A 14,184-nucleotide genomic window follows, 5' to 3' on the forward strand; every position below is an offset into this window, starting at 1 on the left:
TCTGAGACAGAGTTTCACTTTTGTTACCCAGGCTGGAGTGCAATGGTGTGATCTCTGCTTACTGCAGCCTCTGCCTCCTGGGTTCAAGCAATTCTCCTGCCTCCGCCTCCTGAGTAGCTGGGACTACAGGCATGCGCCACCATGCCCAGCTAATTTTTTTGTATTTTTAGTAGAGAAGGGGTTTCACCATGTTGACTAGGATGGTCTAGATCTCTTGACCTCATGAGTCACCCGCCTTTGCCTCCCAAAGTGCTGGGATTATATAGTACATACTTATTAAGAAAATTTGAAGAAATTAAACATAGAAAAAACAATCTGAAACTATGTAAGAAGGCATTTTAACAAGGCTACTTGTAATATTGGATAAGAGGGTTATTAGACCCAATTAGATGTATTCTCACTGTGACATTTAGGGCTATCTCTTTAGTCACGGCCTAGAGCTTGTTAAGAACTCCACAGTCCACTTTGCAGAAAAGAAATGTTGTAGAACAAGAAAACCATTAGGCTAGGCACAATGGCTCACTCCTGTAATCCCAGCACTTTGGGAGGCCGAGGTGGGCGGATCACCTGAGGTCAGGAGTTCAAGACCAGCCTTGCCAACGTGGTGAAACCCTGTCTCTACTAAAAATAAAAAAATTTGCCAGGTGTTATGGCGGGCAGCTGTAATCCCAGCTACTCAGAAGGCTGAGACAGGAGAATTGCTTGAACCTGAGAGGCAGAGGTTGCAGTGAGCCGGGATCACACCACTGCACTCCAGCCTGTGCCACAAGAGAAAACTCCATCTCAAAAAACAAACAACAAAAAAAGAGTTCTTAAAGGAGATTTAGTCACCGTTATAAATAATGGAGATCTATTGACTAACATACTGACATTTATCTTAAAAATTTTGAAGTACTTTTAAAGTAATTTCCCCAAAGGTTATAGCTCTTTTTATGTGACTTGCCCTTGATTGTATTGTCTGATATTTTAGTTGAAGACCATACCTAAGGGTGTGGATATGGGGACAGAAAGTTGTCCCCTTATTCTATAAATAGGAGCCTGCACATACTATTTTGCTACTTATTTTAATTATTGTAATGATCAATTATTACATAATTGCTAGTGACATGTGAACTTTTTTGCCAATAATATAATGAAACTTCAGCAATGAAAGCATTGGTACAATGGATATTTTATTGGCTAATAATATTTGTCAAAAGGTATTGGTCTGGCAAGTGTGATTGAGTTTTATTTCTGGTCTGTTTTATTTTCCACATATGATTCTATCTTGTAAACCTTTTTTACAAAGCACTTTTTTAAAGCAGATGGTTGAAGTAATGAGTTGCTTACATCAAAATAAAAAGGTCAGGTGTGGTGGTGTGCACCTGTAGTCCCTGAGCTACTTGGGAGGCTGAGGTGCAAGGAACACTGGTGCCCAGGAGTTTGAGGCTGGCCTGGGCAATGTAGCAAGACCCTAACTCTTAAAAAAGGAGGGGAAGGAGGAGAATGAAGGAAGGGAGGGAGAGAGAGAGGGAAGAAGAACAGCAACAACAAATGAAAAATGTGAGATAAGAGGCCTGTTTGAGCCCAGGAGTTCGAGGTCCCACAAGGCAACATAGTGAGACCCTGTATCTTAAAAAAAAGAAGGAGAAGAAGACGAAAACAAAAGAAAGAAGGAAAAAAAAAAGGAAATTACCCATTAGGCTAGAACATGATGACATTAGGATATCTTTCTTTTTGAAAAAAGATATAGTCTTGATTTCTGTGTTTATTATTTGTATTCCAAGCTTGTAGACATTTCATCCATTCTCCCTGAGGAGACTGATCTCCAGGGTAAAAATAGTTTACAGTGTAGTTTCAGTGCCTACCAAGACCACATGTTTGGTAAACTGTTGCACAGTCAACATTTTCCTCAAATTCAAGGTTATGAAAGTGATAGCTTTTAATTTTTTGAGACAGAGTCTTGCTGTGTTACCTAGGCTAGAGTGTAGTGGTGCGATCTCAACTCACTGCAACCTCTGCCTCCCAAGTTTGGGCAATTCTTCTGCCTCAGTCTTCTGAGTAGCTGGGATTACAGACATACACCACCACACTGGCTAATTTTTTATATTTTTTAGTAGAGACAGGGTTTCGCTATGTTGGCCAGGCTGGTCTCAAACTCCTGACTTCAGCTGATCCACCCACGTCAGCCTCCCAAACTCGGGAGGCTGAGGCAGGAGAATCGCTTGAAACTGGGAGGTGCGCGCGCGCGCGCGCACACACACACACACACACACACACACACACACACACACACATTGCCAGACGTGGTGGTGAGTGCCTGTAATCCCAGCTATTCGGGAGGCTGAAGCAGGAGAATTGCCTGAACCTGGGAGGCGGATGTTGCAGTGAGCCAAGATCGCGCCATTGCACTCCAGCCTGGATGACAAGAACGAAACTCAGTCTCCGGGAAAAAAAAAAAAAGGTGGCTACATTCAGAAAGTGTAAATTAAAGGGCTCTAACTGGAAATTGGGCCAGGTTACCAAAAACAATTAGCAGTATTGCATAGGGAAGCAATTGAGAACTCTTGAGTGATATGGGAGCCATAAATTATAAGATGATAAAAGACTGCAAGAAAGCATTCTTTGATTTTAATAAAAGGCAAAAGTATAGAAACAAATATCCTACTGTCTCACTAACCTCCCAGCTGCCCACCTGCTCCTCCTGCAGGGTTAGGGAAAGCTGATAACTGATGACTGTGTAGAGGCAGATGATTATGATGATTTTTCTTCTTTTCTGAAAAAGTCATCCCACAGTAAGATAACCAGAAGAACGCACTTATGATGGGTGGGATAAAAACCAAACTAAAGAGGAGAAAGGAAAAGACTAGCGAAAGAGCTCTTCAAGCTATGTTCTACTCAAACTGGTCCTATATATTGTCATTCACTCTAGGATGGCTAAAAAATTATTAGGTGTTATTGATTAGTTTTGAATTATTATTTGAAAAATTTCTCAAAAGGCAGACAATCCTAGCATCCTTCATAAAAATGTAAGGCAAAAAAATAACAAATTTGTTTATCTTAATTTTGAAACCTGGAGACCTAGAAAGAATCCCAAAAGTTGATTTACAGTAATCAGGGAAAACGATATATAATAATCACTGTGATTTTGTTATTTTATCTGGATAGTTTCTTTCTTTCTTTCCTTCCTTCCTTCCTTCCTTCCTTCCTTCCTTCCTTCCTTCCTTCCTTCCTTCCTTCCTTTCTTTTTGAGACGAAGTCTTACTCTGTCACCCAGGCTGGAGTGCAATGGCAAAATCTTGGCTCACTGCAACCTCTGCCTTCCTAGTTCAAGCGATTCTCCTGTCTCAGCCTCCCAAGTAGCTGAGATTACAGGTGTGCACCACCACACCCAGCTAATTTTTCTATTTTTAGTAGAGACTAGGTTTCACAATGTTGGCCAGGCTGGTCTTGAACTCCTTACCTCATGTGATCTGCCTGCCTCAGCCTCCCAAAGTGCTGGGATTACAGGTGTGAGCCACTGTGCCCAGCCTGGTTAGTTTCACTTAATAATAGTTTGACGAACCATGTAAACATTGGGAAAGCAAGAGATATGATGTTTTTGTAGTTCACACACTTGGGGTCACTTCTTAGACCTCTTCCCTTTTTTGTTTACACTCCCTGGGTAATTTTTTTTTTTTTTTTTTTGAGACAGAGTCTCCCTCTGTTGCCCAGGCTGGAGTGTAGTGGTGTGATCTCAGCTCACTGCAACCTCTTCCTCCTGGGTTCAAGCGATTCTCCTGCCTCAGCCTCCTGAGTAGGTGGGATTACAGGCGCATGCCATCATGCTTAGCTAATTTTTGTATTTTTAGTAGAGATGGAATTTCACCATGTTGGTCAGGCTGGTCTTGAACTCTTCACCTCATGATCCGCCTGCCTTGGCCTCCGAAAGTGCTGGGATTACAGGCATGAGCCACCATGCCCAGCCCCTCCTGGGTAATTTTATCCAGACTCATGACCCTGAATTCCATTTATATGCTGATGATTCTCAAATCTCTCTTTCCAGCCTGGACTTCACCCATAAACTCCAAACTCAGATTTCCAATTGCCCATTCAACAGCTATATTAAAATATGTAATAGGTATCTCAAACTTAACATGTCTAAAATTAAGGTCTTGATCTCTTTCCCACTTTCATATGCTTTCTTGAGTGTTTTCTGCACTTTAGTTAAGGGCAACTCCATTCTTCAAATTGCTCAAGAGAAAAATCCCCTCAAGAGAAAAAGACTCCTCTCTTTTTCTTTTCTTTTCTTTTTTTTTTTTTTTTTTTTTTTTTCTTGGTCTCGCTATATTGCCCAGGCAGGTCTCGAACTCCTGGGATCAAGCTATCCTCCCGCCTCTGCCTCCCTAAAAGCTGGGATTACAGGTGTGAGCCACAGCGTCCAGTGACTCCTCTCTTTTTCTTATACCCTATATCCTTTCAGCTGTATCTTCAAAATATTTCCAGGATCTGACCATCTTATACCACTTCACTGCTATTCACAACATCTGTTGTCTGGATTTTGTAGAAGTCTCCTAACTGATCTCCTGCCCTCACCTTTGTTCAACCTTCAGTTTTTTACCAAGGTGTTCTTTTTTTTTTTTCTTTCTTAAGATGGAGTTTTGCTCTTGTTGCTCAGGCTGGAGTGCAATGGCATGATCTTGGCTCACTGCAACCTCCACCTCCCAGGTTCAAGCAATTATCCTGCCTCAGCCTCGCCTGCATGTTCTTTTTTTTTTTAGATAGAGTCTCACTCTGTCGCCCAGGCTAGGGCAGTCGGGTAATGTCAGGTCACTCCAGCCCCTGCCTCCGGGTTCAAGCCATTCTCCTGCCTCAGCTTCCCGAGTAGCTGGAATTACAGGCACCCGCCACTGCACCTGGCTAATTTTTTTTATTTTAAGTAAAGATGGGGTTTCACCATCTTGGCCAGGCTGGTCTTGAACTCCTGACCTCGTGACCCACCCACCTCAGCCTCCCAAAGTGCTGGGACTATAGGCATGAGCCACCATGCTCGGCTCGCCTGGGTGTTCTTAATAAAACTTAAGTCAGACCGCGTGCAGTGGTTCATGCCTATAATCCCAACACTTTGGGAGGCTGAGGTGAGAAGATCCGCTGAGGCCAGGAGTTTCAGATCAGCCTGGGCAATATGGTGAGACCCCACCTCTACAAAAAAAAATTTTTTTTAAACCCTTAAATTAGATGATGTCATTGCTCTGCCCAAAACCCTTATGGCTTCCAACTTCACTCAGAGTAAAAGCCACAGACATTACAATAACTTCCATGGCCCTACCCAGTATGCCTCTGCTCCTTCTTTGATACCATTTGTTATTTTCCTCCCTATTGCTCATTATGTTCCAGGCCCACTGGACCCTTTGCAGTTCCTACAGCACATGGTTATGCTTTTGCCTCAGAAACTTTGTTATTGCTGTTTCCTTTGCCTAGAAATCTCTTTCCTCTGGTATCTGCATGATTTCTTTCTTCACCTCCTTCCAGTTCAAGGCAAACTCTTTAATGCTCTTTATTCATGTACAAAGCCTTCTCTACCACCCTGCTTAAAATCATAACTCTACCCATTTCTATTTCTCTTTTCTGTTTTTTGTTTGTTTGTATCAGATAGCATTTCCCTATCTGGCAAGCTATACATGTTACTTTTTTTTTTTTTTTTTGAGACAGAGTCTTGCTCTGTCATCCAGGCTGGGGTGCAGTGGCTTGATCTCAGCTCACTGCAACCTCTGCCTCCTGGGTTGAAGCAATTCTCCTACCTCAGCTTCCCAAGTAGCTGAGATTACAGGCGTCTGCCACCATGCCTAGCTAATTTTTGCATTTTTAGTGGAGACAGTGTTTCACTACTTTGGCCAGGCTGGACTCGAACTCCTGAGGTCAGGCGATCCACCCACGTCAGCCTCCCAAAGTGCTGGGATTAGAGGCATAAGCCACCATGCCTGGCCACATGTTACTTGTGAATCTTTGTTATCAATTGTGTCCCTCCACTAAAATGACTCCTCGAAGGCAAGGTTTTAATGTCTTGTTCGCTTCTATATTCTCCATGCTTAGAACAATGCCTAGCATATATTGACACTCGATAACATTTGCATGTGATGAATGAATGGATTTATTAAGCACCCCACATCGTAAGTCACTTGGGGAAAAATAAAAAAGAAGAATGAAATATGAGATAATTTTACCGGTAGGGTAGAATATGCTCTCTGTATCATGTTAATATTAATTTTATTTTCTGGATGACAGTACTTTATATTGATTGTTGGTTTCCAGTAGCTCCCTTTACATGGTCTATATGCCCTTCTTGCTCAAGAGAGTAAGGATGATTCTGAAATTCTCTTCCAAGTTAGATTATCATAGTCTCCGCCAGAGGGAGTCCACAGTCCATCATTTTCAGGGGCTGAAGTCAGCCTGTCCCTAATAGAGGACAAACCATTTGGTCTGCTGTTGAACTAATGCATGAAGACGGGGTATTAATATGTCTGTGCTTTTTGCTCTAAATCCCCTAGATGAGAGATGCAACAAAAGTGCAAACTAGGAATTTGGTTTCCTCAGATGAATGACTCCAAAGTCTTAGGACATTTTAAACCAAGACCTAGATTATACACATTTCAGGCAACATTTACTCTTGGGCATCTCCGAGTAATTTCTTTGTGGCTACTAATTATTACATTGAACAGTATTATTATAATGTTAAAAGCATCTGATGCCTGATGAAATTAACAACAGGATTTATTATGTAATAATTCTTATTACATAATAATTGTTGGATTCCTTGGATTGTTGAGTTTGGAAAATTTGTTTCTTTAATTTCTCTCTACTCTTCAAACAGAAAATGTGATGGTATCAGAATATTTATTGAAACTGTATCTACAAACTCCTGCGGATTTTTTCTTTTCTCTCTCGCTTGCTCTCTCTCTCTCTCTCTCTCTCTTTTTACTGGGTCTTGCTCTGTTGTTCGGGCTGAAGCGCAGTGACACAAATTCCTGGGCTCAAGCAATCCTCTTGCCTCGACCTCCTGAATGGCTGGGACTACAAGTGTTCACCACCATGCCAGGCTAATTTTTAATTTTTTCTTAGAGACAGGGCATCATTATACTGGCCAGGCTGGTTCTTTTTTTTAAATGTTTATTGAATGAACATTCAATTTTCATTTAAAGCCACATATTATGAGAGTCCAGATTAATATCAGATTACCTGAGTTAGAAGGCAAATACTTTTATCAGCTCTTCATTGGGAAGCTTGTGTGGTGCTTTGCTGCCTCAGTTTTCCCAGCTGGATAATGGGGACAAAATAGCTTATCTCAGAGATATTGTGAGGACTCAAGGTTTAGCACATACAGGACACAGTGGGTTGGTAGTGATGAAGTTTAGTAGTTCACAGGGTCTCTGTGTCTTCTTCAAGGATGAAGAATAGTGGTCTTTAAGTTTTGTTGTGCAAGGTGTCTGAGTTTCTCCTGACTTAATTCCCCCTGGGAATAAATTAGGTCTGAAAGTGTCCTCTACTCTTGTTGCATACTGCCTGTGAAATTCCTAGGGTATCTGTGCACTGGTCACCATTTATTTAGACATAAATTTGGCATGAGTTATCTGTTCTGTATGCATAAAGTGTTTCATTAAATACAAGAATAAACAGGGCATTTACAGTTTTAAAAGAAAACTGTATAATGTGTCGCCTATTGTGGTTGGGAAGAAAATTAATCTCTGGAGACCCAGTTAGAGTTGTGCCATGTCAAAAGAGAGATATTAGTACCATAATTCTTTTCCATCCTGGGAAAAGTTAGTTTAGCTCAACACTTTCCAACTTTTATCTTTTGGGGTTACATCGGATTTTCTCAGAATCTTGGTGCATTAACGGAGTTTTAAAAGTAAAGTTACAAACACAGCTGTAGTAAGGTGTCGAGAGGATGAGTTACTGGTTAATTTAGGCAGATCCAGGTTTTATGGAAGCTGATGCTTTTAAATGAGGGCACTTTTTGAGGAGAAAACACAAAATTTCAAAGGCGAAATTGGAAGGGCTGCTTCCGTGGCCTTGGGTGGAGCCTGTGCAAGGGAGGGGCTACATTGGCTTTCAACAAATATGCCTCTGCTAATAGCATTGCTCCTACATGGGTCTCCGTGGCCACCAAAACTCATGCAAACAGGTAGATTATGGCAATAGCAGTGGCAGTGGCAGCTGAATTGGCAATCAATTGGCCAGGTCTTGAAATCTGTTGGGTAGCATTCATGTGATGATTGGGAGTCCTGGCTCTAGTCCTTTGACCATGTGAAGTTGTCATAAGTGAAAAGGGATACAACTGGTTGCTCAGTAGGTTGCTGCTGTGTGGCACTCATTACCTTTCATCTGGAAGAAGGGACACAGAATATAGTCACAAGGATAGGAAACACTCTCCTATGCTTAACACCCCTTGAAGAATCAAATTAAAATTTGATCCATTAAATAATTGAGTTGGGGTTCTGTTTTCACCGGAGTAATAAAAACTTGCTTTTGATGGGCACCGATTATCACCTAATTATCAAATTCAGTGGCTTTTTAAAGTCCTTATTTTTCCTGATCTTTGTGTCACATTTGACACTATGAGTCATCTTTTCCTCCTCAAAGCACTCCATCTTTTTTGTCACATGTCATCATTTTCTTCTTACTTCTAAGTGCTTTTCTGTTCTACTGATAATTTATCTTCCTACCTGTATTTCCCTAGTTCTTTTTTTTTTTTTGAGACAGAGTCTTGCTCTGTTGCCCAGGCTAGAATGCAGTGGTGTGATCTCAGCTCACCATAACCTCTACCTCCTGGGTTCAAGCAATTCTCCTGCCTCAGCCTCCTGAGTAGCTGGGACTACAGGTGTGCACCACCATGCCCTGCTAATTTTTGTATTTTTAGTAGACACAGGGCTTCACTATGTTGGCCAGGCTGGTCTCAAACTCCTGACCTTGTGATCCACCTGCCTTGGCCTCCCAAAGTGCTGGGATTACAGGTGTGAACCACTGTGCCCCGCCTCCCTGGTAGTTCTTAAGGCCTCCACTCTTCCCTGTTTTCTTGAGAGAAGTGTGTTGCTCTTATAACTTGGCTACCACCTCTGAGGTTATTACTCCAAAATTTGTAGTTCTTCCACAGACATTTATGTGAAGCTGCAGTCCGTACATGTTTGCTAAATGTTTCCACTTTATCATTTTGCTGTTTCTTCAGCCTTACTGATGATTTGGCTGTGACCCCACCCAAATCTCATCTTGAATTCCCACATGTTGTGGGAGGGACTTTGTGGGATGTAATTGAACAATGGGGGCAGATCTTTCTTGTGCTGTTCTTGTGATAGTAAGTCTCAAGAGATCTGATGGTTATTGTAAGGGGGAGTTTTCCTGCACAAGCTCTCTCTTTTTGCCTGCTGCCATCCATGTAAGACATGACTTGCTGCTCCTTGCCTTCTACCATGATTGTGAAGCCTCCCTAGCCATGTGGAACTGTAAGTTCAATAAACCTCTTTTTTTTGTAAATCACCCAGTTTCAGGTATGTCTGTATCAGCAACGTGAAAACAGACTAATACAGTGAATTGATACCAGTAGAATGGGGCATTGCTGAAAAGATACTCAAAAGTGTGGAAGCAACTTTGGAACTGGGTAACAGGCAGAGGTTGGAATAGTTTGGAGGGCTCAGAAGAAGACAGGAAAATGTGGGAAAATTTGGAACTTCCGAGAGACTTGTTGAATGGCTTTGACCAAAAGCCTGATTGAGATATGGACAATAAGGTCCAAGCTGAGATGGTCTCAGATAGAGATGAGGAACTTGTTGGGAATTGGAGCAAAGGTGACTCTTGTAGTGTTTTAGCAAAGAGACTGGCAGCATTTTGCCCCTGCCCTAGAGATTGTGGAACTTTGAACTTCAGAGAGGTGATTTAGGGTAACTAGTTGAAGAAATTTCTAAGCAGCAAAGCATTCAAGAGGTGTCTTGGATGCTGTTAAAGGCATCCAGTTTTATAAGGGAAGCAGAGCATAAAAGTTCAGAAAACTTGCAGCCTGACAATGCAATAGAAGAGAAAATTCATTTTCTGAGGAGAAAGTCAAGCTGGCTGCAGACATTTGCAAAAGTAATGAGGAGGAAAATGTTCATCCCCAAGACAATAGGGAAAATGTCTCCAGGACATGTCAGAGACCTTTGTGGCAGCCCCTCCCATCACAGACACAGAGGTCTAGGAGGAAAGGCCCAGGGTCTCTGTGCTCTGTCCAGCCTAGGGACTTGGGTGCCCTGCCTCCCAGCTGCTCCGCCGTGGTTGAAAGCAGCCAATGTAGAGCTCAGGCTGTGGCTTCTGAGGAGCAAGCCCAAGCCTTGGCAGCTTCCCCATAGTGTTGAGCCTGCGAGTAAACAGAAGTCAAGAATTGGGGTTTGGGAGTCTCCACAGAGATTTCAGATGATGTATGGAAACACCTGAATGTCAAGGAAGAAGTTTGCTGCAGGCGTAGGCCCTTGTGGAGAACATCTGCTAGGGCAACGCAAAAGGGAAATGTGGGGTCGGAGTCCTCACACAGAGTCCCTACTGGGGCACCACCTAGTGCAGCTGTGAAAAGAGGGCCACCATCCTCCAGACCCCAGAATGGTAGATCCACTGACAGCTTGCACTGAGAGCCTGGAAAAGCTACAGACACTCACTGCCAGCCCATGAAAACAGCCAGAAGGGAGGCTGTACCCTGCAAAGCCTCAGGGCCAGAGCTGCCCAAGACCATGGGAACCCACCTCTTGAGTCAGTGTGACCTGGATGTGAGACATGAAGTCAAAAGGAGATTATTTTGGAGCTCTAAGGTTTGACTGCCCCACTGGATTTTGGACTTGCATGGGGCCTATAGCCCCTTTGTTTTGGCCAATGTCTCCCATTTCAAATGATTTCATATGGCTGTATTTATCCAGTGCCTGTACCTCCATTGTATCTAGGAAGTAACTAGCATGCTTTTGATTTTACAGGCTCATAGGCAGAAGGGACTTACCTTGTCTCAGATGAGACTTTGGACTGTCGACTTCTGAGTTAATGTTTAAATGAGTTAAGACTTTGGGGGACTGTTGGGAAGGCATCATTGGTTTTGAAATGTGAGGATGTGAGATTTGGGAGGGGCCAGGGGCAGAATGATATGGTTTGTCTGTGTCCCCACACAAATCTTATCTTGAATTCCTACGTTATGGGAGGGAACTGGTGGAAAGTAATTGAACCATGGGGGCAGGCCTTCCCCATGCTGTACTTGTGATAGTGAGTAAGCGTCATGAGATCTGATGGTTATTATGAGGGAGACTTATCCTGTTCAACCTCTCTCTTTGCCTGCTGCCATCCATGTAAAACGTGACTTGGTGCTCCTTGCCTTCTGCTATGATTATGAAGCCTCCCCAGCTGCGTGGAACTATAAGTTCAATAAACCTCTTTCTTTTGTAAGTTGCCCAGCCTCAGGTGTACCTTTATCAGCAGCGAGAAAAGAGACTAATACACTCTCCCTATCTAAACTGTATTAATTTCTCCCCAAATTATCTTTCTCTCTTAGCTTTTCTTGTTTTTAAAGGTAATATTATGGTTTTCCTTGGCTTCAAACTTGGCATTAACTTAATTTTTTCAGCTTCCGTGTATCTGATAGCTATTCAGGCGTCGGGCCTACTTGACTTACTCTAACAAATTCTAATCCTCCCAAATTGTATTTTTTCATGTTGAAGCTTATGTAGCCTCCTTGCATGACCTGGACTCTTCCTATGCAAGGTTATCTTCTTTTTTTCTAGGTTCTTCTATTCTATTGTTTATATTATGTTTTACATTCTGCTTTGTGATGCTAGTTATCTCTTATTTTATGAGTGTCATCAACAAAACTATTCGTTCTTGTAAGTTAGAGTTGTCAAATCATTATCACCCAACCCCCAGTGCCTTTATACGATTATGTACCTTAATATGTATGGAAAAAATAATTTAAATTCAAAATAACCTTCGTAGTTTGGAGACTTGCTTGAGAATTAAGGGATAATGTTAAAAATGATCAGTAGGAATCTGAGGTATAGATGTCCCTGAGCAAGCTTGCCAGAAGAAATCCTGAGATGGAAGTTAGTGTCATGCTGTAGTTATTCTTTACATTTTCAGAGCATTCACAGTTCTCTTTGCCTTTAGGAAAGTGTAGTTGAAGATTTTCTGAAGTTTCAGACTTAGATCAAAAGCAAATCTACTTTTTCATTTCTGGAAATATGTGTGGTGGGTATCTGATTAAATATTTGCATATCCTGAAAAACTCCAATTATAAAACCTCTCATCAGAGGCCAAAAGTTACTGATGATTTAGAGCATTGGTTTGAACAGGTCACTCAGGTGGAAGGAGATAAACCTAGAGCCTAAGCAAGTTTGGAAGTTGAGACTGCACCTGAAGCCGAGTCCGTAAAAAGTGTTATCCTAAGTAAAGAGTGAATTAGAAAAAAAACTACTTCTCAAAAAGAGATGGAAGGAAAATTTGCTGTTCTTGTCCTTGTCTCTGGATGGAATGGAAAAAAAAAATCCCAACACACTTTCCTTGAGAATTCATAACCATCCTTCATGCAGGTTTGGTGTCAGAATTCATACCACATGTGTGATCTAAAATACCCAAGATTATAATGTAGCTTTTTTGTTTGTTTGTTTGTTTGTTTGCTGAGACAGGGTCTCACTCTGTTCCCCAGGCTGGAGTCCAGTGGCATGATTATGGCTCACTGTAGCTTTGACTTCCCAAGACTCAGGTGATCTTCCTGCCTCAGCGCCCCCCCCCCCGGGTCCCTGTAGCTGGGACTATAGGCACACACCATCACACCCAGCTAATTTTTGTATTTCTAGTAGAGATGGGTTTTTACCATGGAGCCCAAGGGTCTTGAACTCCTGGGCTTTAGTGATCTGCCCACCTTAGCCTCCCAAAGTGCTGGGATGATGAGCACAAGCCACGATGCCTGGCTTAGAATGTACTTTTAAGTGGTACTGGGGTCGGGCGCGGTGGCTCATGCCTGTAATCCCAGCACTTTGGGAGGCTGAGTCAGGTGGATCACCTGAGGTTGGGAGTTCGAGACCAACCTGACCAACATGGAGAAACCCCATCTCTACTAAAAATACAAAATTAGTTGGGTGTGGTGGTGCATGCCTGTAATCCCAGCTACTCAGGAGGCTGAGGCAGGAGAATCGCTTGAAGCCAGGAGGCAAGGTTGCAGTGAGCCAAGATCGCATCGTTGCACTCCATCCTGGGCAACAAGAGTGAAACTCTGTCTCAAAAAAAAAAAAAAAGTGATACTGGATAAGTAATGAAACCAGGTACCTGGCAGAAGCAAACACAAATCCTCTCTGGAATAATGTACTTTAAACTAGGGTCTTAAAGAATTTTCACAGATAGAGATTCTGTGAACACAAGTTCACTTTTTTTTTCTTGGGTTGGAGTCTCTCTCTGTTATTCAGTCTGGAGTGCAATAGTGTGATATCGGCTCACTGCAACCACTGCCTCCTAGGTTCAAGCAATTCTCCTACCTCAGTTTCCCAAGTAGCTGAGACTACAGGTGCATGCCACCACATCTGGCTAATTTTTTTGTCTCTCTTTTTTTTTTTTGAGATGGAGTTTTGCTCTTGTGGCCCAGGCTGGAGTGCAATGGCATGATCTCAGCTCACTGCAACCTCTGCCTTCTGGGTTCAAGCAATTCTCCTGCCTCAGCCTCCTGAGTAGCTGGTACTATAGGTGTCCACCACCATGCTAATTTTTTGTATTTTTAGTAGAGATGGGATTTCACCACATTGGCTAGGCTTGTCTTGAACTCCTGACTCAGGTGATCCACCCAACTTAGTCTCCCAAAGTATTAAGATTACAGATGTAAGCCACCACACCTGGCCATTTTTTTATCTTTTTAGTAGAGACTGGGTTTCACCATGTCTAAATGAGTTTACCATTAGAAGTGCAGCGGGGGCCAAGTGTGGTGGCTCATGCCTGTAATCCCAGCACTTTGGGAGGCCGAGGCAGGCAGGTCACTTGATGTTGGGAGTTCAAGGCCAGCCTGGCTAACACAGTGAAACCCTGCCTTTACTAAATATACAAAACTTAGCCAGGCATGGTGGTGGGCACCTGTAGTCCCAGCTACTCAGGAGGCTGAGGCAGAAGAATCGCTTGAAGTCAGGAGGCAGAGATCACATCATTGCACTGCAGCCTGGGTGACAGAGCAAGATTCTGTCTCAAAAA

At 42.7% G+C, this 14,184-nt stretch overlaps 1 protein-coding gene across 4 annotated transcripts in view; it reads left to right on the forward strand.

Moving 5' to 3' along the window:
• The window catches only part of CDKL3 (cyclin dependent kinase like 3), a 112,338-nt gene that overhangs the window by 69,152 nt on the left and 29,002 nt on the right, over positions 1–14,184 (forward strand). The window contains exon 8 of one of the 4 annotated variants that reach the window (XM_037739916.1): positions 9,501–9,819. The exons of the other annotated variants lie outside the window; for them this stretch is intronic. Within the exon in view, the coding sequence (XP_037595844.1) occupies positions 9,501–9,542 (42 nt within the window). The 3' untranslated portion in view covers positions 9,543–9,819. Of the gene's footprint in view, positions 1–9,500; positions 9,820–14,184 lie in introns of those variants that run through there. 4 annotated transcript variants of the gene reach the window in all.

This window comes from Cebus imitator, unplaced genomic scaffold (genome assembly GCF_001604975.1).
Source record: "Cebus imitator isolate Cc_AM_T3 unplaced genomic scaffold, Cebus_imitator-1.0 Scaffold76, whole genome shotgun sequence".
Classification (NCBI taxonomy): domain Eukaryota; kingdom Metazoa; phylum Chordata; class Mammalia; order Primates; family Cebidae; genus Cebus; species Cebus imitator.